We start from the raw sequence: 27,004 nt of genomic DNA on the forward strand, positions 1-27,004 counted from the left end.
GTAGAAGCGGACAGTTCACACTGATCTTACTAATGCACCCCTTGAAGCAATGCTGAGAATGTAATGCATAGTTGCATTGTGTTATAAATTGCAGTCTGACACTTTTCAAAATGCACCAACGTGTGAAATCGAAGATGCATCTGCATTCACGTACTTTCATAAAGTATGTTTTGGCCCTTAGGAGTAGCTAACACAGCAGTGTTTTAGTGTTTATTAAAGTTAAGCTTTTGTGGTCAGTCATATAAATAAATGCTTAAAAACTTTATAGCATTAAAAATAAGTATTGCATGAGTTCCCAACTGCCAAAATTCTGTTCCATCTTTTTATTCTTGGTAACTGTCTTCTAGCTAGTCCCTTTTCCGATCTTTCTCGAGCGCAGCATCATTCTGCCATCACTGGTAACCTGCTTTCTCTTTGACAAGAACCATTTTGCTTCCTTTGAGGACCTGACAGAGGAGCTAACAGCCTGACTTTGCTCTTGACAAGCCAGACTAGGGGATGAGAAGAAGTGCGAAAGGGGTCTCTAGGGCCAAAGACATGAAGCGAGAGAGGGCAGAGGTTGACAGGAAGTTTTTACACAGTCAAGCTCTTCAAAACCATTCTGCTTCCATCTGTTAGTGTGGATGGCACTGTTTTTAAGGCATGAATAATTCACTGGTTTCTCCAGTGTTGCCTTGATGGTTTCAGAATTGGTCCAAGCAGATGAGAGCCTTTTTACAGAGGTTAATCTGAGGCCCCTCCATTAAAAAAAAAAGACTTGCATCTTTAACTCAATCCATCTGTCAGAAAGCTTCGGGCTAATAACAGGCTTGGTTTCCATGGATGCTCTCGCTTGGCACCCTGTCATATGAATATGAAAAACCACAATTAGTGTCTGCTTTGTAATTACCAACTTAATGCTAAAGAGGATGGCAACTAAACTGAAGTTTGAGCGGGAGCCCCCCGACAATCCTCCATGTCAAGACAGACCTCCAGTTTCTTATTATTTGCTTGGCGAAGACTGATTTTGACAGAATATATATGTTCTTCTGTCTTTTTTTTTGTTTCCATTATGTTCTCTTCCTCTTGCAGTGTCTACATGGATTCAATCGGATTGAAATGGCAATTTGAAGCAACGTTTTGTCAAACTGTTCCAACAAAATACAGTGCAGCCACACTGCTCTGCTCAAACTTGCATAACCCGTGCCGAATCTGCAAAATGATTATCAGTAAAAAAAATCAACTGGATTATAGAAATTAGAAATATCCTTTGTTTTTTAGTCAGTTATTGACTAAAAACAACAACAAAAGAAACATTTGATTCTAATCACACATGGATGCGCTAAAGAAACCATGCTTGTCTTTTCTCCTTATGCTCTTACTGGCTGATGCTGCTAGTCTTAAAGAGACCATACCGATTAAGCACGTGTTATACATATCAATGTATAAATACTTATAAATAGCTAAATGTATGCAAGTAAATGTAACAAAAATGTATGTATAATATATGCAAATTCAAGACATTAATTGATGGAATAGACTGAATTTGACATTTTTTCAAAAGCTAAAATGTGACCAATTTGATGAAAAACTAATTATAAAATGTAATTTGTAAAATTAATATTTCCGATATTGTACCTAGATGGTTTGCCTAGAAGGTTCCTTTATAATTAGGAAGCATTAGCTGAGAGAAAATGTATTTTATATGTAAGCAAAATGGACATTGTAACAGAAAGGTACTCATATTAAACGATATTGAATTGAGATTGGACTCGCTAATTTCTTTTTAACTAATTTCTGAATGATGAAGCATGTCCCTTTTTAGCTAAAGCAGCCTCTGCTTTAAAAACTCATTATTCTTTGCTGTGTCGAGCTTTAAGTAATCAAATTAGTTTTGTTAAAACTTTTAACGGTCATTCCACCTTGTGAAATTCTAGCAGTGCAAAACTTATAATATTGCAACTTTGCTGTCTTGTTCACCAAATTCAATGTAGTTCCACACAAGTGACATTTTCTTTCCCACACATCATGGTTGAAGGCTTTTTGTACATGTTTTTCCATCCCCTTTTGACAGGAAATAATTGGCCCTGATCATCGGCTGTTTTTAAACAATCTGCCAATTTCTGATAGTAGACACAATTGCTTTTAATGGCAGATACCGATGTTTAGCTGATACATCAGTGCATCTCTAATACAAATGTATTTTATTTAGTACTGACAAGCTATTTAACATTTATTATTACACATATTTGACATTATCTCATTTTTATTATTATTATTTTTTATGCTTAACTTACAGATTCTGCAACTTATGAGCACAACTGTGAATTTGGTGTGTTGAAAACCTTGGAAAACTTTGCCCCAAATTCTTTTTTCTCAAGTTGAACAACTTTTCGATACATTTTCTTGCCTGCCATCAAGTCATCCTTTCATCTTCCCTTCCTAGTGTTCAATCCAAGGCATGCAGGCAGACAGAATGGTGGAGCTGTGAAAATGAGGCCTAATTATGGAATGCAAACATTGTTTCGGGTCTCTGCGTTAATGGCAGCATCTGTGGTTTCACAGACAAAGATGCAGTTTCAACAGAAAAAAAACAGATAGTAGAATCTCATAACCCAAGTCACGACATGTCTAAGTGTTTACCGCAAACTGCTGATAAAGAAAAGAGAATGAAACAAGCAGATTAGACATTGAAAAGTGGTTTCTATAGGTGAAATAGTGCTAGGAATGTGTATATCTGGTTGCATGCTTTGCGTGTAATGCTTGAATGTTTGTGTCTTCTGAATAGTGGATTGACAGATATATAGAGCAATATGGCAAATTTATTTGTGTATTTCAAAATGAGAAGATCTGACCTCTTGATCATGCACCCTTTCTCACACAAAAACACTTCTACTTGAAATCCGACATTTCTGTGTCATGGAGCATAAAGATGAAGTGGGGGCTGACATCAGCTTTGTGATGCAAACCACTTTTTTCAGATGTCCATTGGAAAGATGGCCTATTGAAGAATGTTTAGCTTGGTGTCCCACTTACGTTGAGGTGGAATACGAAAAGTTCATTGAACTGTCAAGCAAGCCGTGTCTGACTGAAATGAGCCAGCTTCTAGGAAGTAAACCTAGACATCAGTTGGCAAGAATGTTTAGAGGAAAAGTGCATTTTGCCACAGGTTGTTGATGGCAACAAATTCAACACAATGGAATCAGGGCAGTGGGAAATGGAGTTCAGTGGCCATGAAGACATAAACAATAGGCCTGGATGTAAACACTTTGAATTCAAGCTTTTTAGGATAGTGTATCTGTAAGATCGCCCTCATGAGCCTTGTGCTGTCACACACAGCTGCAGGCACCACATATAATCTAAACACACACTCATGCATTCTTGCACAAACACATATTCAAAGATGCTGCTATAAGACAACTCTGCCTCTTTCTACCACTCTAAAAAACTATAAAGGGATTAGTTCATCAACAAAATGAAAATTCTGTAATTATTTACTTATGTTGTTACATATCCGTATGACTTTCCTCCATGGAACGCAGATGAATATGTTAAGGAGATAGTCACCATTCACTTGCAGTGCATCTTTATTTTTTCATACAATGAAAGTACATGGTGACTAAATACACACACACACACACACACACACATACAGTATTTTAAGTAGTTTTTTGTTAAATTGCATTTCTTTTTTCTTTTTTTTCTTTTTTTTTTCCAATTTTTAAATGCTTACTTGATTATACTGCTGTTAAAATCTTTGTTCCATTTTTTTTTTCTATTTGTTCAATTGCTTGTAATTTGTTTGTTTTTCTTACTTTGTTACTGACTGTTTATTTGTTCTGAGTAATTACAATATAATAACTTGAAACAATGTTTACTCAGTATTTTGTTGTGGTAATGAAATTGATATTAAGAATTGTCAAATTGCTTTCATATTTAAGCAAAATGGACATAATAACTGACGTAAACCCAGAATAATAGGAATTGAATCAAAATCGGATGCAAATCAAGAGCTTGTGAATGGCAATCGAAATGGAAAATCTGTATTGATGCCCAGCCCTATTCCTAATGTGACAGATACAGAACCATGTAGAAATGCTTAAGCACAGCATCTTTTAAATGACTTGATTAAATTATAATGACCTAATTTTTTTAACATGGAGGTGAAATATCTGGTTATTTTTGTTGTAACACAAAATGCATGACCAAATATCAAGTTGTTTAATTTTCAATCCATCACATTTGTCTTATTTCACCACAACCAATGTTATGCCATCATCCATTTTGAATCTTTCTGTGAAACTGTAACTTGAAACCCCCTCACAGTAGGAGGCGCTACGGTGTGGAATCAGCATGATTGAAAAACTGCAAAGTACAGGCTCACCTTAGTGATGGCCTGGGTTATGTGAACTGACACTGGGCCAAAGACGATGAACTATCTACCCTTTCCCACATGAGGTTCTCTGCTTCTAGAAGCACCAGCTTAGCGTCTGTCTCCAACTCCCAACCGACCTAGACAACAGTCATCCATCTTATGTTGTCGCCATTAAATACCTTTTAATGTTGTCCTAATAACTGGAACAAATGTTGCAAAAACATCTGCAAATGGTATAGCTGGAACCAGACCTAGAAGCCTTAAAGAAGGACCAAAGTTGGGAAAATGATGCCTTTGTCTTGTTTCCTAGTTGTGATGTGTAATGATCTCATATTTTACAAAAAGTGGCTAATAAGGCTGTTTTTGAGACCAAATCTTAAAGGGATAGTTCATTCTGTCATCAGTTACTCATCATCCATATTAACCATAGAACTTATTATCTCCTGCAGAACACAAGTATGCAAACATCTTTTTGCCATTTAATGAAAGTGAAAAGTGACTCCAGGCTGTCAAGCTCTATAAAGGACTAAAACAGAACCACCAAAAGTTGTCGACAGGACTAGTGCACTATTTTCCAAGTCTTCCGAAGCCATATGATCACTTTGTATCATAAAAAGTCCAAAACTTAAGCTGTTACTCCTTCTCAAATCAAATCATTATCGTATCGTATACAGCACCCAAATCAAATATGGCAACTTCAGTTAAACTGATCATTCACAGATTTCTGTATGCTATTTTACCCCTTTCTCTTTAGGACTCAACCCTAGGTATCAGCATCCTTATTGCTCTCAAGCGAACCATTCCAGCCTCCCATCTCCTATGGTGCCTGCTGGCAAAAGAACTAAATACACTGATTTGCACTAAGGCAGCGTTTGAATATTTGTAATTGACTGATTAGCATGTGGAAAGTTTCGCACTCAAATCTGCTTTACACGGGCCATTAATCAATCCTGTCGCTGTGCCAGCTGACCTGCTGCCAGCTTCCTTTTGGTGTTCCACGACTGGGGAGGCTAAATGATCATAGCTCGGATACCAGACTGGGATGTAGTTACCGACATAGACTCCTAGCTTTTTTGTGGAGATGGCGGCAGTGAGTGTGGATGTTAATATTGGTGCCTGATATGGAACTGGATAGTCGCTGATAGTCTTTATTCTCCAATATGGCATTGGTAGACTCAATTCCATATCACTATGAAGCATGTGTCCAGCTCTGTTTGGGTTATAACAAGGGTCAGTAATTAAGGAGGGCTCAGGGCAAAAATGCCACGGAAAGTGACAAAAATACCTTCGAAATTCAAAATATTGGGACAAATATATATATATATATTAGTAAAAATATATGGAGGTAAATAATACTTGTATCATCACTACTATGTATCATTGAATAAAAAAATAAGTGCATATCAATGCAAAATAATTAGATCTAATTCCCCCTTGTGTTCGTTTAGTAAAAAGCTGTTGGGACACATGCCTTTATTATTTTTAAATAGATTTTTTATTCAATGCCTTTAAAATATTGAACCTACTTGGCTACAGTGGCGTGTTTTACTTCTGTCTGAAACGCTCTGCTTCTGTGTACTTCAAATTTAAGACACGCCCACTGTTATGATTGGCTTACATCTTTGCAGAGCAAACACATCTATTCGCCTCGCCGCATATATTCCCACACGTTCAGAAACTTTGTTTGGATAACTCACTCATTCCTAAAGTTGGGATGCTTCAGAAGTTTATGCTGAGATGAATATTTTCCACAACCGGAAACACAACAACGTCTGGGGACCTTACTTGACATCTTAATCTTTTCGTTGGTCAAAAGAAGACTATAGTAACATTAGTACCACTTACAGTGTTGAAGTACCTGAGCCGCTCTCTCTTTCACCGCCACGATTACGTGTGCTATTCACCACATTGTGACGTCAGTATGTGGCCAATTTCAAAACAAATAGTTTTTGCAGGGTGGAAACGATAAATGCTCTTTTTGAGTTGAAGATGAAGTTTTGAGTTCTGAAACTTACAGTATCTTTTTAAAGTACAATGACCTCTTACATGTCAAAATATCAAGGAAAATTTGATTCCTCATATCATGACTCATGACCCCTTTCAAGTGTAATCATGTAATTAGCAGTATGTGATTAGCACTGTGCTCTGGTGAACAGATCCAGCAGGCTTGCAGCACGGGGCCCCAGCAAAAGTCACGTTCAGGTTGAACATGAACTACAATGATTCAGAAGTCGCTGTTGCTAAAGAGGAATTAAGCTCCGACCTCTTCCACACACTTTTGAGATTAATTACAGCTGATATGTTTAATCCCTGTTCTTAGAAATTTGGCAGGTAATTTTCTTAAAATTGATGGAATATTACCTCTTCAACTCTCGAACTCTGGTCCATACACCTGGACTTTGACAGCATGAGGAATTATCACTGTATTTGTGTACATACAATGTGCACAGCGTTGATTGAAAGTTTGGATCATTCCTTTATGTTTGGAAAGGTGGAAGAAAAAACACTTGAAGTTGCCATGTAGGTGTTTGAGCAGGTGGTGTTTACTTTTATCCATTTCAAGGGATTGATGCTGACGTTGTCCTTCTCATATACAGCTGCTGCATTGTAAACATGTATATTTACATAGACTCCATGCACGAACATTTCCCTCTGTGAGAATATACAGAGAAGATAGACTGAATTTTGTGTGTTTGCCCTCAAATGCACTTTTCTTCTGTAAATGCTGCCAGTGGTGAGAGAGAACGGTACAGAAAATATTCTCTTATCGCCGTCTGTTAGAATAGTCCCATAGTCCAGCGCTTGTTTGCTGTGACAATCTGTGACTGTATCATTTTGTACGTGATGTTGCTATAGTATCTCCCCTCTTCCCTGTGTGTGAACCCAGAGCTCTGTCCTCACAAGTGCAATGACCTCGGCAGTATTGCTCCAGTATGTGCTGATGTAGCATATCTATTAATATATACTGAGATTCTGTGGTGTCGATAAGCAAAGAATTGGGATTAAAGGCAATGGTTCCTTGAAACACATGAGTAATACACTACACTGGAAGCATTTAAACTGCATGTCACCTCAGAATGTTCAATAATTGCAGACCTACTCAAAAACAGGCTCTTTATGTGTAGACGTCTATGTTGATCATATTTGGAGAATTTTCAGTTTTGTTGTGTTGCTCCGCACCACTCGTGTTTGCTGTTGCCATGGTGTAACCTTGCAGTACCTCATCATTTTGCAATGAAGACTTGCTTCTTTTATTTGTATATATCTATCTATCGATTGATTGATCGATCTGGCTCCCATATTTTTTCTTTTGGTCTTTTTATTAAGCCTTCTTAAAGGTGTAGTTTACCCAAAACTTAATATTTGGTTTTAATTTACTCAACCCCATGTCATGCCAAACCTGTACATCTTTCATATGTGGAACACAAAAGGTGATGTTTAAAGGGGTTATGAAGTGCTATTTTTTATAATTGTATTATCTTCCCTGAGGTCCAATGATAATGTTAAGTTTTATTTTTGCACCAAACAGTCACAGTTTAGTAATATATGATAATTTTCCAACCTGTTTTTGGCCCTTTGTTTGAAACGCTCTGTTTTTGGCCTAAGCGCCTCCTTCAAACTTCAACAAAAACTGCCACTGTTATGATTGGCTAACATCAAGCAGCCCCTCAAATTAAGCAAATTCAATCGGAAGAGAACGAACAAGCCCCTCAACATTATGAAACAAAATGTCAGGGTTTACACACAACGCACATCCAACACATTGCATTCGAATATATTAGACTGTTAATCTCAAGCACAACTGTTAACATTCAGCACCATAAACTATCAGACAATCATGACATTTGAAATATTCTTGAATAAATGATTTACATACGTTTTTGATCTGTTCCAAGTGTTTTTAACTGCCTCATCCTTCAATAACAGTTCCTTTGCAAAGCTTGAATCGTATTATGACTGTTTACAAGCATTCCACGCTTACATGAGCCAAAAAAACTAACACACAAATTCCAAAGCACGGTGAAATGACGTGCACACATACTGAAGGTGCACATCACCGGAAACACATCGAAACGATCAAAAACGTCCATCTATGTTTATATACTCCAACAACTGCACATAGCGCAGATGGGCGAAAGAACACATTCATGACGCGTTTGTGCTCAAAACAACAAGATACAGCAGCTGAATGAAAGAGAATTGCTTCTCCCTTTCAGAGTTGTAACTTGACACTGCAGCGGTCAAAAAGTATAGTTCATGTTTATATTAGGGCTGCAACTAATGATTATTTTGATAATCGATTAATCTGACGATTATTAGAACGATTATTCGACCATTCGGTGATTATTGCAACGATTAATCATTAGCTCTTAACCGATTATTTGACTTGTGCCCCAATTTAAAAGGTTGTATTAAACCTGCTTACTAACAATAAAGATGACAATATCATCGTTTAAAAATGCCTCTAAATGACATTCACTGAATTAAAGGTAATATAATACTTTTTTATTAAGTTTAATTCAGTAAAGAAATTCACTGCAAAAAAATCCTATTGTTATCAAGTGTTTTTGTCTTATTTTCCATTTAAAATGGTCTAAAAATCCTTAAAACAAGATATGTTGCTTCAAATAAATGTAAGATATTTAGACTTGCATTAAGAGAATGTATCTTAAATATGTGTATTTTGTATATAAGTGTATTTTTTCACTTGGTTATACTTCTGCGAGTGCAGTAAAGACAAAATATACTTTTCTCAAAAAGCAAGTCTAAATATCTTATATGCTGCCTCTCAGGTGAATGCATCTTTTTAAAGGATTTTTAGATATTTTAAAATATTTGTATTTTTTTATAATATATTCAGCATTCTCAGATAACGTTTTTTCTTCTTCTGCAGTATAGCTGCTAAAGAAAATGTACGTTGTTTTAAAGGACTTTTAGGTATTTATATTGGAAAACAAGCCAAAACAAAAACAAATCAAAAACGTATTTTGTTGCAGTGTATAATGGGGTGAAGACTACCCTCTCTCACCTTTCTGTTCACTTCAATCCATCTTTAACTCATCAAAAAACAAACTCTCTCTTATTAATAAAGATTTATATTGCCAATTTTCTTCACGATAAGAAATGCACAGTGACATATATTATGATTCAATAAGTCGCGAGCCATCACGTTATAATCTAGCTGCATTAAGCATGCACGCTCGAGGGATGAGCGTCCCCACGACAGTGTGTGCCTCAGCCGGGTGCAGTTTCAATCTCTCCCCTTAGATCGGGACATTCGCGTAACTCCGCACAGAGAAATGGCAGTTTCGGAGTTTGTAGTTATTTACATGATCTGTTCCGTATTATTTAAACTTTAAGAAAGCTATAACGCATTAAATATAACTGCATTAAAGATGTAACGCCGGTGTGTTTCCTTTAAAGATGCTCGACACACAAGTTTTACTTCAGTGGAGCTCCAGCTCCAATTATTCCACAACGAGAGTGCTTCTGTATTTACTTATTTTGTATTTTTGCATTATAATTCCCTCATACTTTGCGATCTATATCATCTGAAACTGGTTGGAAAGATTGGAGTGCATCTGTGAGCTGTTTTCTTCCTCTCCTTAGTCTGGCGTGAGCTGCAGTGCTGCTCTCGCACGTTATCATTAGAGTTTAATGTGATCTCATGTTACTTTAAATGAGATCAAATGACTGTTCGACAATGAAAATATTTGACGACATTTTTTTTTATTGTCGATGTTGTCGATAACGTCGACTAATCGTTTCAGCCCTAGTTTATATACTAAAATGATTCAAAATAGTCCATATGGGTCCCATTTGGTGTTTTGTTTGGAATAGTCAGCCACACATTGCCTGCTCTTTTGACAAGAACGGCATGCCAGTGGGTGGGGCCAAGGGTGCGATGACGCACGTTGTGTGATGTGTAAATACAAATGAGCAATGTTTTGTGATGTCACGAACAGACAGATTTCAGTACGAGACATTTTAGCAGGGTGGCAGCTATAAATGCTCTTTTTAGACTGGGGAGGAAGTTTTGAGTTCTGAAATTTACAGTATGTTTTTTTTTTATAGTACATTTACCTCTTATATGTCTAAATATCAAGGAAAATTTGATTCTCTATTTCATGACCCCTTTAAATTATTGTCACTGACTGTATTTTCAGTATAATATCATTGGATATTGCCTCACTTTTAAAGCTTAAAAAGGACTCAAAGTTATCATAAAAGTATTTCAATTGGTTTGTGCATCATATTCCAATCTTCTGAAGGCATACAATAGGTTTTGTTGAGAAACAAACTGAAACACCTGTGTGTGTGAGTGTGTGCTTCTGAAATTGAAAACAGATCCACTCTTGCAGTGTCTCATTACATATGATTCAATATGATTACCCTAGACCTGTTTTTATTGTTAAAAAACAAAACAAAAACAATGTTAACACAGTCTGATTAACAAGTCTTCAGATCAAACAAAATGATTGGATTACACACAACCTTAGATTTGGAGATGCAGTGGCCCGTAGTATCATGCTCACGTTTTATTCACTTAATTTGCACTTAAACTTGGTCCTCCCTCCTTTTAAACACCAATCTTCAACCGCAATGAACTCGGTGTGGCAGAAATGACAGGGATCTCAAGGCGACGATGTGAAACAGATGATGTACCGGTCTGAGAGGGGAAAAATTTTATTAAAATAGACAGACTGTGAAATAAGACAATGGGTTAGAGCTGAGATGTTCTGATAGACACCAAAACATCTTGTGAATGCCAAAAGCCTCTTCTGCTTTCTGAAGGTGTTAAAAGACACTAGAAACATTTGACAACATTTGCATGCTTGTTTCCAAGCTATTTACCTGCCTCAGACCACATTCCTGCTTGCTATTTGCATTTCCAATCTCACTATTTTGTTTTCCAGGCCTGTAAAAGTTATGGCATAAAATCTTAAAAGTCATGCAAATTTCTGAATGTAATTTTATATTGTTATGCTCTGCATAAAAATATTTCAGAACCTAAATGTTGCTCTTGGTTAGAGATTGTGTAGATGACAGCAACCTTAAGTTTATGGTTGGGGTTTGGGTTGGGGTGTATGGTTAATAAAAATCCATTCCTGTTGACTCTGTTACATTCTTAACTAAACTCACTTTACAACTCTCTTGGTGCCACTCTGTGTACATTTCACCTGGGAACTGGAGCTCACATGTGGCCCTTCGTACAACAACAACTCCAGCTTCAGCCACTGGGAGCAGTAGTTTGAATTTCAGTAGGCACAGATCGATTTGAGCAGAAGAACTTGCAACTTACTGATGGTGTATTCACAGCGAGATCAGTCTAGGTCGACATTATTGAATGTCTGAATGATTCATTAGCGAATCAGTCTTAATCAAATAGATCTAAAGAAATAAAAAATGACTTGAGAAGTCATGGTTAATTGGCCAAAAAGGGTTGGGAACCCTGGGAAATGTGCAGTCGTAGCCAAGACCCACTCTGAAATGGTCTTGTTAGCATCTGGCTAATACTTCAGAGACTTTCCCCGTTCTCTCCGCAACCCTCTCTGATGAGCTTCTTGACCCAGGAAATGGAATTAACACCTCGGCCTTAAAACTGCCGGGGCCTTAGCCACAGCAACATCTGTGTCCTGCTCTGTCCGGCTCTCAAGTGCAATAATACTGACGGCTGAGAGAATAAATTTGAGATTCAACAGACCCTCCACTCAACTTTATACAACACACTTTGGGCTTAAACTTCCTCTGCACTGTATAAGGCTACTTTATCACTTTGGATGACATTGGTTGAGTCCGAAAAAGCTGCCAAAAATCGCACAAAAAAATTAAAAAGCATCAATCTCCGGTGACAGCTTTTACACTTGTTTGTCACTGAGTTTGTTTTTTTACTTTCTTGAGATGTTTTATTGACCTGTCCGTTGCACATTAGCCAAGATATGAGGTTCTTTTGTGGACTTTTGGGTTATTCAGTTGTCCCCTGCTTATGTTGAAATGCTTACTGTAAAGAATCCTGTAACTAATGGATGTTATCATTCGTCGTTGCAAATCGCACAAGCAGTGTTCCTCTTAAAGCTCGAGAGGGGACAAAGAGATAAGTCATACAGATGCGCACCATCACAGATAATATGAATTTCCCCCCCGTTGTTCCAGAAGTGGTATGGCCCATACTCCAAGGTATCTTACAAAATATAAATGTACCCTGCGTGAAATGTATTACCTACCACAAGAACAGTTTTAAGTATGGACCATTTGCAGATGTTAAACGGACAGTAAATTAAGATAGGAAAAGAAAAAAACTGAAGAAGAAAATATCTGTTTATTAGTTATTTTAGGCGAAATGGATCCTGGAATTCTTTGCTTGAAAAGTGAGCTGTCTGTTTTCTTCATTAGGTGCCTGTGCTGTCTTTCACAGACTGAATAACCGGTTCCTGGCTTTTAATGCCCCATGTGTTTGTGTTTTAGTCTCACGATGTGGATTCCCTATGGTGAGTTTTGTGCAAACTCCCTTGCAGAAAGCCATAAACCAAAAAACATTTTTTTTTGTTTTTTTTACCTTAATCATCCCCGTTGCACTTTAGCAATCTGTCTTTCTGTTTCTAACACATGCTTTCATATCGATCCAATTTAAGGGGTTGAATTTCATGCATTTGTGGATATATTCAGCAGTTGTTTCAGAGAAAAACTGTGAGATGCTGTCTATCTTTTTTTTTTTTTTTAATGCTCCAAGCAATACTCTACTGTCATTATTGATTGCTTGAAAGCAGTCTGACAAAAGTGCAAAACATTATTAGTTGGGAGATTTGCACTGGATACAGTCTTATAAAATCACATAAGGCTGCAATGAAGAACGATTTACCTTTTTGTCTCCCAATGTTCTCCAGAATGTACTATGTGATATCTCATTGAAGCCATGTATGATGTGTATAATGGGGTAGAAATCATGACTTGATAGAATATTTTATAGATATCTTGGTCACAATTTGATATTGCAATTCTTTAAGTGAAGTAAGATTTAATATTGTCATCTTTTACTCTTTTCTAATTCATCAGCATTGGACAGCGGTATTTTGTGTCTAATATTCTTAGTTAGTTCTGAGTTTGGATTGTGGTCAAATAGGAATAATCAGTTGTGTGTACCTAATGCCAGAGTTTGTTTTGCCATCTCAACTGACTTTCTGTTCTGGTCAATCTCTTGCTTTCCAAAAAGGTTAATGTCAAAAATGTGACAAATATATTAATACTTGCCATGATAATATTGTTAGAGTGTTGTGTTTTTATATACACTACCGGTTAAAAGTTTTGAAACACTTACTCGTTCTTTATTAGAATTTTGTTTTTTTCACATTTAGAATAATAGTAAAGTCATTAAAACTATGGAATAACATTAATGGAACTATGGGAATTATGTTGTGACTAAACAAAATCCAAAATAAATCAAAACTGTGTTATATTTTAGCATCTTCAAAGTAGTCACCCTTTGCTTAGAATTTTCAGAAATGTACTCTTGACATTTTCTCAACCAACTTCTTGAGGTTTCACCCTGAGATGCTTTTTAAACAGTGTTGAAGGAGTTCCTATCTATGTTGGGCACTTATTGGCTGCTTTTCTTTATTATTTGGTCCAAGTCATCCATTTCAAAAACTTTGTTTTATTTTTATTTATTTTTTTATTACATTTTAGTTTTATAATGAAATAAATTAATATGGTGGCACAATTATATTTTTGTCTACAAAACTAATTTCAAACATTTAAGCATACGCCTTCAGATCAAAAGATTTTTAAGATCATGAGAAACATTTCAGTCAAGTGTTTCAAAACTTTTATACATATGTATATGTATGTATGTGTGTGTGTGTGTGTGTGTGTGTGTGTGTATATATATATATATATATATATTTGAAACGGTATTAGGCTATAGTGTATTTAGAGTACAACAGAGTTAAGTTTCAGACATACAAAACATCTGAAGTGAGAAAAATTTGCACATTCATGTTGTATGTATATGTATTCATTTTCTTCTTTTTTTCCCCCCCTCAACAGTACTTTGAGGTGCCCTTTGACTCTAACATGAATCGTACCAAAAACAGACCACTGGTCAGAGGACAAATCAGGTAAGCACCTTCAAAACCACCTGATACACGAGACTCAGGGAATCAAAGTGTGTCTCTCTTTGTTTTCCTCTCTTCAGATCTCTGCTTCTAGAGGTTTGATGATATAGACTAAGGCTTTGTTTCAATACCTAGACATCTATCTACATATGGCACTTTTCCACTGCACATTACGGTTCGACTCGACTCGACTGCTCGCTTTACTTTTCTAAGCTTGCTTTTCCACTGCAGTTTAGTGCCGCCTCAATGTGGGTGGGATTATAGGCTGATTGTCATAGTTTCGCCGCCTCTACTGCCTTGACATCATCTTAAAGGTGACACAAACATTACTGATCATAAACAATAACATTGAGAGGAACGTCTGCACCTCGTTTATTGACCATGGCGTGGTTTTGCGCACAGCCATTTCTTTTTACAATTCGAAAGTCGCGTGAACAAATGATATTGCTGTCGCTGTTGCTAACTTTAAAACTAGCGGGTTGATGTCCCATGTGGCAAATCCAGTGACGCTGGTAGTGACGATTCACTCTGACCAATCAGTGATCTGCAGGGTTTTGACATCACATTTAGTATCGGCTCGGCTTGCTTGGAACCTCGTGGTACTAAAAAAAGTATCAGGTACCAGGTACTATCCACAGTGGAAAATCCCCAAAAAGCGAGCAGAATCGAGTCGAGTTGAGCTGTACCGTGCAGTGGAAAAGCCCCAATAGATGACAATTTTGGGTATCATGGGTGCATTCACACATGCATATTTAAAAAAAAAAAAAAATGTTGTCTAGGTAGGCAGCTCACTAGGTTTTGAAACACAGCCTAGATGTCTTTGTGGCCCTTTGTAAAGAGCCATTACCCAATAAAATGGCTTCCCTACTCTCGTTATGTAACGTCATTTACTCTCTACACTGTTCTTCAATGTTTGTGTATAGCTGAGTCTGCCAGTATCAGAAACTATACGCCATTGTCTAATATCTGTACCGCTTGCGCACCTGTCCTACGTAACCTGATCCAGGTGGGTCTAGGTGTGCCTGTCTCTTTTCTTCCACCATGCTTTCTTTCTCCTCTCATGTATCACTGCATTACTCACCCTCTGGATATTTTCTAAAATAGAGATTTGTATTTAAAATTAAATTTATTTATTGTTTTGTGGATGTTTTTCTTTATTATAGTGCAAAGTTATGTTCCATTTGCTCTATATATTTTCTTTCAAATATTTTTATTTAAAATAAATGTATTATTATTTATTTGTTTTTAATTCTTTTCAAATATTATACATTTTCTTTAGTAAATGATTTGGGGTGATGAAGGAATGGGATTGTGACATGTTGCAGGCTGGACTTAAACATGCAACACAGCTTAACATTTCTAAAGCATGGACTAACTGCTATGCTGGAGCTCTAACTAAAATATGAGATTTAAACAACTGAGAAACTAATGTATCTCTACATGTTTCTGAGCACCATATTACCCTTAACTCCAACACATATTTACACACCGGTGTGTTTGCTTACATTTGACAGCCATTACTTAGTACTAATTGAGTGTGTTAGTGGAATCTGACTGAGAGCACACCTCTGACCTTTCTCACTCCCTTGTGGGTCACTTTCCAACAACAAAAGGGGCAGATATGTTGACGTGAGGGTATAAGAAATGACTTGAGCAGTCACAGTAATCCAAACAGCCCACAGGAAACACCCCAGCTTATCCCACTGTGGTGCCCGGCTCTCAGACACAATTACAAACACGCAGATATCAACAGTAACGCAGCGCGGCTCCAGAGTATATAAGGGGGGCATTTTGCCACTATTGGCCATGTTAACCTCTAAAAATCAGCACTAATGTCAGACACTAATATGTGTTTCTCCTTTTGTATAACGTAAAAATAAATACCATGATGGTCAAATACCATGTTTTTTTTTTGTTTTTTTTTTGTTTTTACTTCGCTTGGTAATTGTTATGGTAATCATGAAATGCCTCTCACAAATCATTTTATTTCAGTAATCTGACGTATTTCAGAGTGAACCAGGGTGTTTAACGAGACAATATGTAGGGTGGGACTTGATTGTATCTGTTGGGAATAGATTGGATTGTGAAAAATGGGTGTTACTTACAAGAATGGATACAGGTGGTTTGAAAAATTTTGATTAAGTTATTTATTCTTTAGTCTGAGTGGCGTAAGATGAGTTTGGGAAATAACCAGAGCCGATTTCAAACTCAGTTCACCTGCAAACATACTGTATGTCGACATCCCCCCAGGCTACATCTATTGCAATTTCAAAGTTTTTAGCTTTTTAAGAACTTACGTTTGTAGGGCATTGTTATGTCATGCGCAATCATCGTTTGGAAAACATACAGTTGTGCGATTTAACTCCCTTTCAGATGTGCAATAGTTCACATTCGTAACATTCCTCAGTGCTCCTGTAGACCTCTGCTAAATCCCGTCTTGTTTTCTAAAACCATTTTGGAGCAGAAAATAAAGAGGTGAGCAGACAAATGGTGCTCTATTTCAAACTCGACTAAGGAGCCACTGACTTCTGGAAATATCCTCTTAGAGTTGCCTAATTACTGTATGATTTAACCTTGCGGTAGCACGACACTAATTCAGCTGAGCTGTAGGAGGTCTAGGCAGGTGTATTAAAGAGCGCCATTTTTATGAAAGTAGACAAATTTGATTTGCCAACAATCTTACATGCTCTATTTCTGTCATATATCCATCACCTCTATATCAGAATTGACTTTCTGAATTTTTACCGTGCCGTCACAGATCCAGACTATGTTAATGACAGGAGTAATTTATCTGTTGTTGTGTTTGTGTGTCGTAACTACATATATTAATTTGATACCCCAATAGACACACTATATGCGTACACAAATGCACAGCATGAAAACAGTAGTGTCATCTACCAAAACATATCATTACATGCATTAGATGTGTCCTAGTGGAACCTGTTTACACCCACACACATACGTCTGACAGTATGTTATAACACAGACTTGAGATGATACAGTCCTCTTTGATGTTTGAGTGTGTCTGTGACTGTCACATTCTTATGGTGTAAGCCTGAAGGCAGAGGTGTGCATTAAAGACTGCAATGCAAAATCAGTCTTCTGAAAGAACACACAAGCTGTAAAACCATTCATTGTCAAGATCACTCTGTGGATTATTAGTAGATTTTATGTTTTAAATTGAGCACATAATCTAAACTTGCATGAATATCATTAGGCCTTTGTTATTTTTGTCTTTGTTTATATGCAATACAAACCTCATGTTTCCACAGTTGTAGAGTAAAGGAATATTTCACCCCAAAATTACAATTCTTTTATCATGTACTCACCTTCATGTTGTTCCAAACCCTTAGACAGTGTGTTGACTCAACTCTTTTTGACTCTAAAGCTCTAACAGAGGGAAAGACTTTCAGAAAATAACGACTTAAAAAATTGTGGTCTGTCATTCACACAAAAATATCGAATGGCGAGCGGACCACTTTTATGGTAGTTTAATGCCACTTTGTTTTGTCAGCACCTTTTTGGAGCTTGATGGTGTGAATCAGACTAGAGAAAGTCATTTTGTTCAATTTCTCCTTCAGTGTGCCATGGATGAAAGTCAAACTAGTTTAAACAACATACGAGTGGAGAAATTATGACAGAATATTTATTAACTATACACACATTGAGCACTTTAAAAGGAACACTATGGTCCTAATAAAGTGCCCGACGTGGTCTTCTGCTGTTGTAGCCCATCTGCCTCAAGATTCGACGTGTTGTGCATTATGAGATGCTATTCTGCTCACTACAATTGTACAGAGTGGTTATCTGAGTTACCTTAGCCTTTCTGTCAGCTCAAACTAGTATGGCCATTCTCCGTTGACCTCTCTCATCAACAAAGCGTTTCTGTCTGCAGAACTGATGCTCACTGGATGTTTTTTGTTTTTGGCACCATTCTGAGTAAATTCTAGAGACTGTTCCCAAAAAAAAAATCCCAGGAGATCAGCAGTTACAGAAATACGAAAATTAGTCTGTCTGGCACCAACAATCATGCCACGGTCAAACACTGAGATCATAGTTTTTCCCCATTCTGATGATTGATGTGAACATTAACTGAAGCTCCTGACCCGATTGGCCGATTAGAAAATCGCATGATTAAGTAGATGTTCACCTGTTCCTAATAGTGCTCAGTGAGTGTATATTTAAACTTTGTAGTAGACTAAAAAGTGCTAAATATTTTTTATTGAATGAATTCAATATATGAATTAACAGTAATTTAATTTCTACTTTATTGTGGCAAAGTTTGATTAATCCATTTATTTTGTAGTTTAGGAAATGCCAATGGCTTTGCTCATAACGTTAGCAGCCTAAAGCCCCAAACAAACTGATTTCACCCCTCAAGTTATAGGACACCTAGAAACTCGTAAAACCCATCCACCACATAAACAGTCATAACAATGATAATAACATTAAAATGGAATCTCCTGCTATTCAGCTGACAATTTGCCCTCTTTTTCCCTCTGCTTTGGTCTCTGTCTCAATGCCCCTTTAATTTATGGAGCAGTTAGCTGTGAATTTGAACCAGACGCCTCTGCAGGATCGGACTGACTGCTTTTAATAAAAGTTAGAGGAAGTGGTTGTCTGATGGAAGCAGAGAGTATAGCATCTGTGGCTGGGAGAGGTTTAATCTGTAGTAGGGAGTCAGAAATTATGGTTTTGATGTGACACACACAACGGCACTAAAGCTTATCTCAGTTGCTGGTTTTACATATGCTTTGTTCCTAGTTCTCTTTCTTTCCACATTGGCTTTATGTGTTGCAGCACAGTGTTGCACAGAATATCTTGGTTACATTAAAATGTGCTCTCTTTTTCTTGTCTCAGATCTGAAAATCAACATGTTTTGGGCCAGTGATAGCTGTAATTTGTTTCAAACCAAGTATAGGAACATCTTTATGTGTTGGTTGTTCATTCTTCTTTAAAGGTGAAGTGTGTAATGTTTTTTTAATGTTAAAATAGTTTCTCCTGTAAGTCATTTAATTAAAAATGTGTGAACACTGTAAACACACATGGGTAAACACGCTATCAAAACATTACTTTGTCCCACCACAGCAACATTGGGTCAACCAGTGGTGTGAGTATGAGGCGGGACTATACGAATATGAAATATTGTGGAGTGTTCAGGAAGATAGTTTGAAAAGTAATTATTTTCGCAAGTCCGTTTGGTTATGCGAGTGCTGCAGAAATTTTTACCATTTCCATTTCCTTGTGACATCCCTATACTCAACTACACTCTTACTCTGTTTCTTTTAGCCCGCTCCATGCCGTGTCATTCGCGCTGGCATGTGGGATCCCAGGTGTGACCCTGTTGACCCTGGGCGTGAATCCCCTGACGGGCTTTCTGGGTGCCCTGAACATCTTCCTGTACACGTGCTGCTATACACCCCTGAAGCGCCTCAGCATCACCAACACCTGGGTGGGTGCGGTGGTGGGTGCCATCCCACCTGTTATGGGCTGGACTGCAGCCACTGGCTCTCTTGATCCAGGTACAAGATCATCTTACACACACAAACAACCTCTCCTTTGCCCTTGGTATGCTATTACCCAAATGCTATGGACTGTCCATTATACTGTCAAATCCTACACATGTGAATTGGTTGCTAGATTCTAGTGTTTAAATCAGTAGTGCAAAAGTGACTTGTTCTCCAGAAGTCTCTATTTTGATTTAAAAAAAAAAAAAAAAAGAGTCTGGTCCACATTGCAGCTTATTTTTGCCAAGAACAACCCACCTAGACTGGAAGAGACCACCTGACCAACATGTTCGTTTTATTTCTTACGTGACATTTAGGGAGTGGGTTCATCTGAAATAGTTTAAAACAAAAATGGGCTGGCATGGAAAAGAAACACAGAATTCTGCTAATGGTGCATCAGTATCAATCTGCAAACCGCTGTGCAGAATACACAAAAAAAAAAAAAATATGGAAATTTTTGTAGAATATGTGATCAGAAATTCTATCCAAAAGTAATACAGTACAGATTGTTTCACAGACAGAGCAGAATATACAGTTCGATAATATCTAATTACTTGGTGCCAAGTTCCTCAAACAAAAAGTTTTGATGTCACTAACCTGGAAAAATCATAACTTCCTGAAAAGTGTTTATTGTTGCAGCCCAATGATTTTCTTCAGATGGACTGGTAAAAACGGCATGACTCCTAAAGTAGCATATAGCAGCCAGCCAATCAGTTTGGAACTGCCAATTTTCAGCAAGCGCTTACCATTTTTGCATGCAGTATGCATCAGGCAATCAGTGAATGGAAGGTCCATAGATGAGCCATGTTAGGCTGAGACTAGTTGTCCAGCAACTAGTGAAATGACTTGGATAAGGTCATTTTTAGATATAAGTCTTAAGGTCTAGACTCAAAGATTCTTAAAGGCCTTTTTCAACCACTAAAGCTGTACTGTTCTCCTTGTAGTTCCATATATCACCATATACAGCACCGTGGGCACAGATATGATATCTTTTCTATTGCCACAGAACACAATGTTAGTGTTTTTTAACAGGAACATCATATCAGGCTTACACTGAAATGTGTCCTTGGTCATAAAATGCCTCCTTGTGCACAGTGCTATCACATTTTCTCCCACAGTTAAGGGTTGTGTAGCAGTTCCACAGATGTGAAACTTTGTTATACACAGTCTCTATAAAATACGTAAATGTCCCATATGGCAGTTCTGACTTTTACTAACTCCACTCCCTGACCTGAGGTCACCATCCACTTTTGAGTGTTGTAGTTGCACAAATCCCATCATCCTGTGTTGGATCGAGGATGCCTTTCGCCCTAAAATCAAGTGTTTGTTGAACGCAGCAGAGGGTCACTGGGCTGTCTTGCAAACTGTAAAAGTGTGTTGTTGTGGCAACCATGAAATCTGTTTTCTCAGAGGAGCAAACAGCTGAAGTGTGTCTGCTCATATTTAAATGTTTTTCTGCAGTGCTCTGAAAACTCCATGTCTCTTGTAGAGCTGTCGAAAATAACGCGTTAACGCATGCGATTAATTTATTATGCTTAACGCTGATTATTTATTTTTTTTAACCTGATTAACGCATTTACCAATTTGACAATAGATTCTGACATTTATTCAGCTCTGTGTGAGTTCTAAAACACTGGTGGGAATAGGGCGGAACCTTTGCATTCTGTTGGGACATTACACTGACATACACAAAACAGCGATTCCGTATCAATGATCATGTGATGGAGAAATGACCTCCTAACCACACATTTTTTTTTTTTTTTGTACAAAACAAACCAAGATGGGACTTGTGATCAGAGTATGTGAGTGGAGGGGAAGTGGAGCAGCATGATTTTGCTTGAAGCGAGGTGCGTTTTTAAAAAAAAGATCGGAGCCTCATTTTTTTCTCTCGCTCCAAGAGAACTCCACTATCACTTCATCACGAACACAACACCTGTTAAAGGCCCATAATGCAGCAAGAATGAGTAAATTGTTGTACTCTGCTTGTGATGAGCCTTATTCACATAACCCACTGGAGTAAAGCATCAGTATTTCCTCTACGTCCCATTGCACTTCCATCTTACTAGACAGTTTGGATGAAGTATCAGTGTGAACAGTACCAGCGCTAAAAGCAAAACAAGACGTTCTCTGCCAGAACTTTTCATGTGGAGTTCAAAGCAGTGCAAATCATGTAAATGCAGCTTCACGATTGCTGTTGCAAAGTGTATAGCCATGATTAATATTGTGGAGAATGAGGGTTTAAGAGATTTTATGTCCATTGCAATGAATATGCAAACGACGTGGACTAGTTCCTTCAATTAGTAAACCTCCCACATTTAATGTTACTTGAATTGGTGCTATTTTAGTACATTTCTATCTTTATACTGTAGAAGGCTTTGTTTGAAAAATGTTAATAAAACATTATTTTTACATATGGTTTTCTTTTCTGAAAAGGAAAAATGTAATAAAAAATCTGATTAATCACGATTAACTATGAAAAATTATGTGATTAATTGTGATTAAATATTTGTATTGACTGACTGATTCAGTGCTCTTTTTTTGAATGCCTGTGTATATTTGTGTTTACATGTGTTTCAAAATGTACTAGTTTGTGGGTTCTTTGAATTGATCTCAAGGAAGTGCTGTATCAGTTTATGGTCATGGTCACCAGTTACAGATCAGATGAGATTCTTGGCAATATATGGACACCTAGGAGCCCTTCAGTAGAGTAACAGAATGAATAGGCTGTGTTTTAAAGAGGACGGATTTTAACATGCTGAAAGTTTCGCATTTGTGTCTTAACTGCAAGCTTAGCAACATTTTGCACTTGCAGTATGGACGGCATCATTAACTTGATTATACGAGCAATCTAGTTTTGTCACATCACGACTTGCTGCTTGTGTGTACGACAAAGTCTAATTGTTACTGTTAGACTATTAGCATGCCAAAGTACAGCATGATTTCAGCATGCTAAAACCCTCTCAGAGAATTTAGCCACTTTTCGACCATTGGGCAGAACTGTTTTCGTCTCTGTCCTGAGTACGGTTAGACAACCGTGCTTAGAAATCTGGGCAGAAACTATTTGTACGGTACCGAACCATGATCAACTTGAAATGCTACTGTAACCATTACATATCATTCTCAGAAATGGTATAAATTTAAAGTAAAAAATAAAGAAAAGATAAAAACTCACCATTCGACCTCACTAATCAACTCTTCAGTGGTTGGATGACTAGTTGACCATCCTGACTGTCCACCTCTAATGTATATAGTATTTTAATTTTTTTTTATCTCTTTCTGTTTAACTCATGAAGTTGAATAAAAATGTTATTGTTGTTGTTTAAGTACTTTTTATCCCTCAAATAGAATGATCTCATATTCTGGTGTTTCTATCGTCCCTCAAGTTTTCTTACAAGACTTCATACACAAGATTTTATTGGTCAGTTTTATTCTCAAAATGATGATCCTTGTAAGTTCAAGAGCACACAAAGCTTGTCTTAATTTACTATAACCACACACATGGGGCTTCTCCTGACTGCCACGATAGTGCTTATTACCAAGTGTCTTAGCAGCAGGAAAGATGAACAAAATGTGTCAGATCTCCGTCATGCTGCCCTGCACTGTGTTTCCCAGGGGATTTAGCTACAAGTGTGTTCTCTAAGATCACACACACAAAGGGAGCTCTACGCATCATGCTCTGCTGCCCTTGCACGGGCCACTGTTTGTGCGGTGTCACCTTTCCACTCTGTCTTTAGGGTTTGAACTCAGGTGAATGGTGTTTGTTTCCTCCCCAGCAGGATGCGTAAGAGCTCAGGCATCTTTTCTCTGATGGGACGGAGTGTTTAAAATGTACTGTTTTTCTCTTTATCATTTGACTTGTGTTTTGTTTAGTTTCTCTGCTGCACTTTCGCACTCTCATTTCCTGCTTGTAAACTTGCGCACACACGCTTCCTCCACTGATTTCAGACAGTATTTCGGAGAAATTGTTTGCTTATTCACTCCACTCTCTCTCTCTATCCAGGAGCACTCTTGCTGGGAGGTTTCCTGTTCTCCTGGCAGTTTCCTCACTTTAATGCGTTGAGCTGGAACCTGAGAGAGGACTACTCACGAGGCGGGTACCGAATGATGTCTGTCACTCATCCAGCCCTTTGTAAGCGCGTGGCCCTCCGCCACAGTGTAGGCCTGATTGGCCTCTCTGCCTTGGGCCCTGCGCTGGATGTCACCACTTGGACCTTTCCCTTAGTCTCTCTGCCAATTAACCTTTACATCAGCTACCTGGCCTTCAGGTTCTATCGGCATGGTGACAGGCAGAACGCCCGCAAGCTGTTTTTCTGTAGTCTCTGGCATCTGCCCATGTTGCTGCTGCTGGCACTCACTTGTAAAAAGAGTCGTGCAACGCAGGACGAGGCAGCTGTAGCCCCTATTGCGGCATCTCTGACTCTGTAGAGTCAACACAATCCCTCTATTGCCATTGCCATTGTTTTTCATATTCATCCTGACTTGCTTTCTGGAGATAATTGCTGTTAGCCCCAAAATTAACAAAATCTTGCAATTAAAAAGATTATGCACCTTTAAAGGGAATGCCAAATTTGAAAACACGCCTAATGGTCATAACCATAATCTCTTTATTAATATTGAGGTTTTTGTCAGGGAGAAATTACGACATGGTCGATACCTATGTGTTAATACACAGCAAAGATTTAAAAATCCCTGAATTTACTCAGGTAGCTTGTTCACAAATCAATGTTATGTGTGTGTAAAAACATGATATATTTATTTGATACGGCCCCCCGTTATAAACATATAATATAATTGCCTTTGAGTGTATAGACTAATATACAAAAAGATTGAGCCCTGACAAGTTAATATGGATTCATATAAGTTTTAGACACTTTTCACAACATAAGTCTCATTACCATAATGCATCCAGCTGTTTTACTATTCCCATTGTTTTCAGTGATGATTTTTTTACTTAATTTTTTTACTGTGTAACAGTAAAACTATGCAATTTTTCAGTTGTTTAATTAAAATCATCACATTTAAAGCATTAACAAGGGTGTACAACTAAGATGTATTAGTACTTTACAAAAAAAATAAAAAATTACTATTACTTTTTACAAAATTGCGGTAATGAAAATATCATGATATATATATATATATATATATTATTTTATTTTTTTTATTTATTTTTTTTGCATTGTGGTAATGAGAATTTGGGGTTAAAATGTTCATAACTATCATTACAATATCAGTATCATTACAAAATGTCAATGGCCCTAAAAATAGGCTTCATTTTCTATTTGCAAAGTGTAATTTCTTATTTGTTTAATTTGATTATAAATTAAAATAGGACCAGGAAATGTTTTGACAGATTTCAGGAGAATCAACTGCATACATTTGTCTGAGATCTGCAAATATTGTCAAACTGTATTTGGGTCTAATATTGTCATTATTGTGGATATTTGGCTTGATGCTTTATAGGCCAAATAAGAGAACGGTTTAATGCACTTTGAAATTAACAGAGTAGTCAGCAACATTTACATGATACATGCAAGTTTGTTCTTAACTAATTACTTGGTTAATCAGGTCATTATTTTGGATTTCTAAGTCTGATAAAAATATAATTTTGCCAGTGATTGATTCAGTAAAGAAAAAACATTCTCACTGTTAGCCCGGAAGTCTTTATTCTGCATCCTTGTTTAAATTTCCGTCCCTCTGATAACGTTCTGGCATTAGTTCCATCAAAGATGCTGAAGTTTTTGAGAACAAATCAAATAAACGTTCAGCTCACTCAGTCATTCCCAGAATCGCAATTAATGGAGTGCTGAATACCACTGAAGTTTGCTCAGTCCAAATGGTGAAACTCTGAACACGTGTAGATTTAGCCCCTTCAATGTTTACTATCATCTGACCTCACTGTTTCACTTTCCTGTGTTAGACACAAAAGAACAAAAGTTTTTTTTAATAAATGTTTTGTGATCAAACCTTTGTTTGAGTTTTATTTCCTAATTATTCTTGAAATATTTGACTTATAATGTTTGTGATGTGTAATCGGAAAGGATGAAGGAACAATTTTCTAGTTTTAATTTTGCATTCATGGCAGGTTGTCTGTTGACTAGTTAACGATGCAAAGGGACGCATGGCCTAATTCCATTAGAGAAGTATCTCACTGTATCTCCAGACAGGCCTGGAAACAATGTCTGGCTGCTCTGGACACATTTGGCTTAGATATCAGCCCATATAATCTCCTAAGTATCGACCTCTGCACCTGTCCGACTGCAACACTCGATACTCCTTTTGCTGTTTCTTTCCCAGTTGTCCTTCGTGGTTCCACTTCTATCACCACCTCCATGAGATGCCTGCATACTGTATGCTGCTCCCCACCTCTCTTCCCAACTAGAAAGATTTAGTCAGGACAGGAAGGCGAGGCATTCCCCCTCGTAAAGGTCGGGTCTGGATGCAGCAGTCCACTGAACATTAGGGAGACAAAGAAGGGCAAAAAGAGAGGGAAACAGCTGTTCCCAACATGTCATTAGATTAAATAGCAGTTCTAGCCCTCCTGAGGTCCGTGGACTCTCCCACCATGATTTTATAGCTTCCGCTCTATAGGGTTGACGTGGTGGACACCCTGTGTGGGACGAAGCACAGACTTTCCTGTACCCAAAGCATCATAATGGAAGCCCTGCACTGATTTAATGTGGACTGACATGTTCTGGTGTACAGAATAGGTAACATTTGTATCACCTTTTAAATACTACATACTATATAAATTGTTTCATTTAGCTTTTTGGGTACTTTTTTGCTACTTCATCAGGCTAGATACATGACACCCGGTGAATGCATCATAATTGGAATAATCCACTTTTTAAGAAAAACATTGTTGACTCATCAAACTGAAGGTGACACTGAGAGAGTTTCTCACAGTACATTCATTCATTATGAGCTCTGTGACCCTTGAGGTGGTGAACACATTTCACATAATGATCTTTGGCTCTGTGGTTTTTCTCATCCAGCTTGGATTCTCATTACCATTTTAACAGCCTCTCAGACCT

The 27,004-nt window shown here is 37.5% G+C and overlaps 1 protein-coding gene across 1 annotated transcript in view; it reads left to right on the forward strand.

Moving 5' to 3' along the window:
- Positions 1 to 25,936, forward strand: part of LOC127423654 (protoheme IX farnesyltransferase, mitochondrial-like) — a 65,616-nt gene extending 39,680 nt beyond the window's left edge. The window contains exons 5-7 of the mRNA XM_051668161.1: positions 14,399 to 14,469; positions 19,756 to 19,988; positions 23,974 to 25,936. Of these exons, the coding sequence (XP_051524121.1) occupies positions 14,399 to 14,469; positions 19,756 to 19,988; positions 23,974 to 24,398 (729 nt within the window). The 3' untranslated portion in view covers positions 24,399 to 25,936. The remainder of the gene's footprint in view (positions 1 to 14,398; positions 14,470 to 19,755; positions 19,989 to 23,973) is intronic.
- Positions 25,937 to 27,004: the final 1,068 nt, after the last annotated feature.

This window comes from Myxocyprinus asiaticus, chromosome 32 (genome assembly GCF_019703515.2).
Source record: "Myxocyprinus asiaticus isolate MX2 ecotype Aquarium Trade chromosome 32, UBuf_Myxa_2, whole genome shotgun sequence".
Classification (NCBI taxonomy): domain Eukaryota; kingdom Metazoa; phylum Chordata; class Actinopteri; order Cypriniformes; family Catostomidae; genus Myxocyprinus; species Myxocyprinus asiaticus.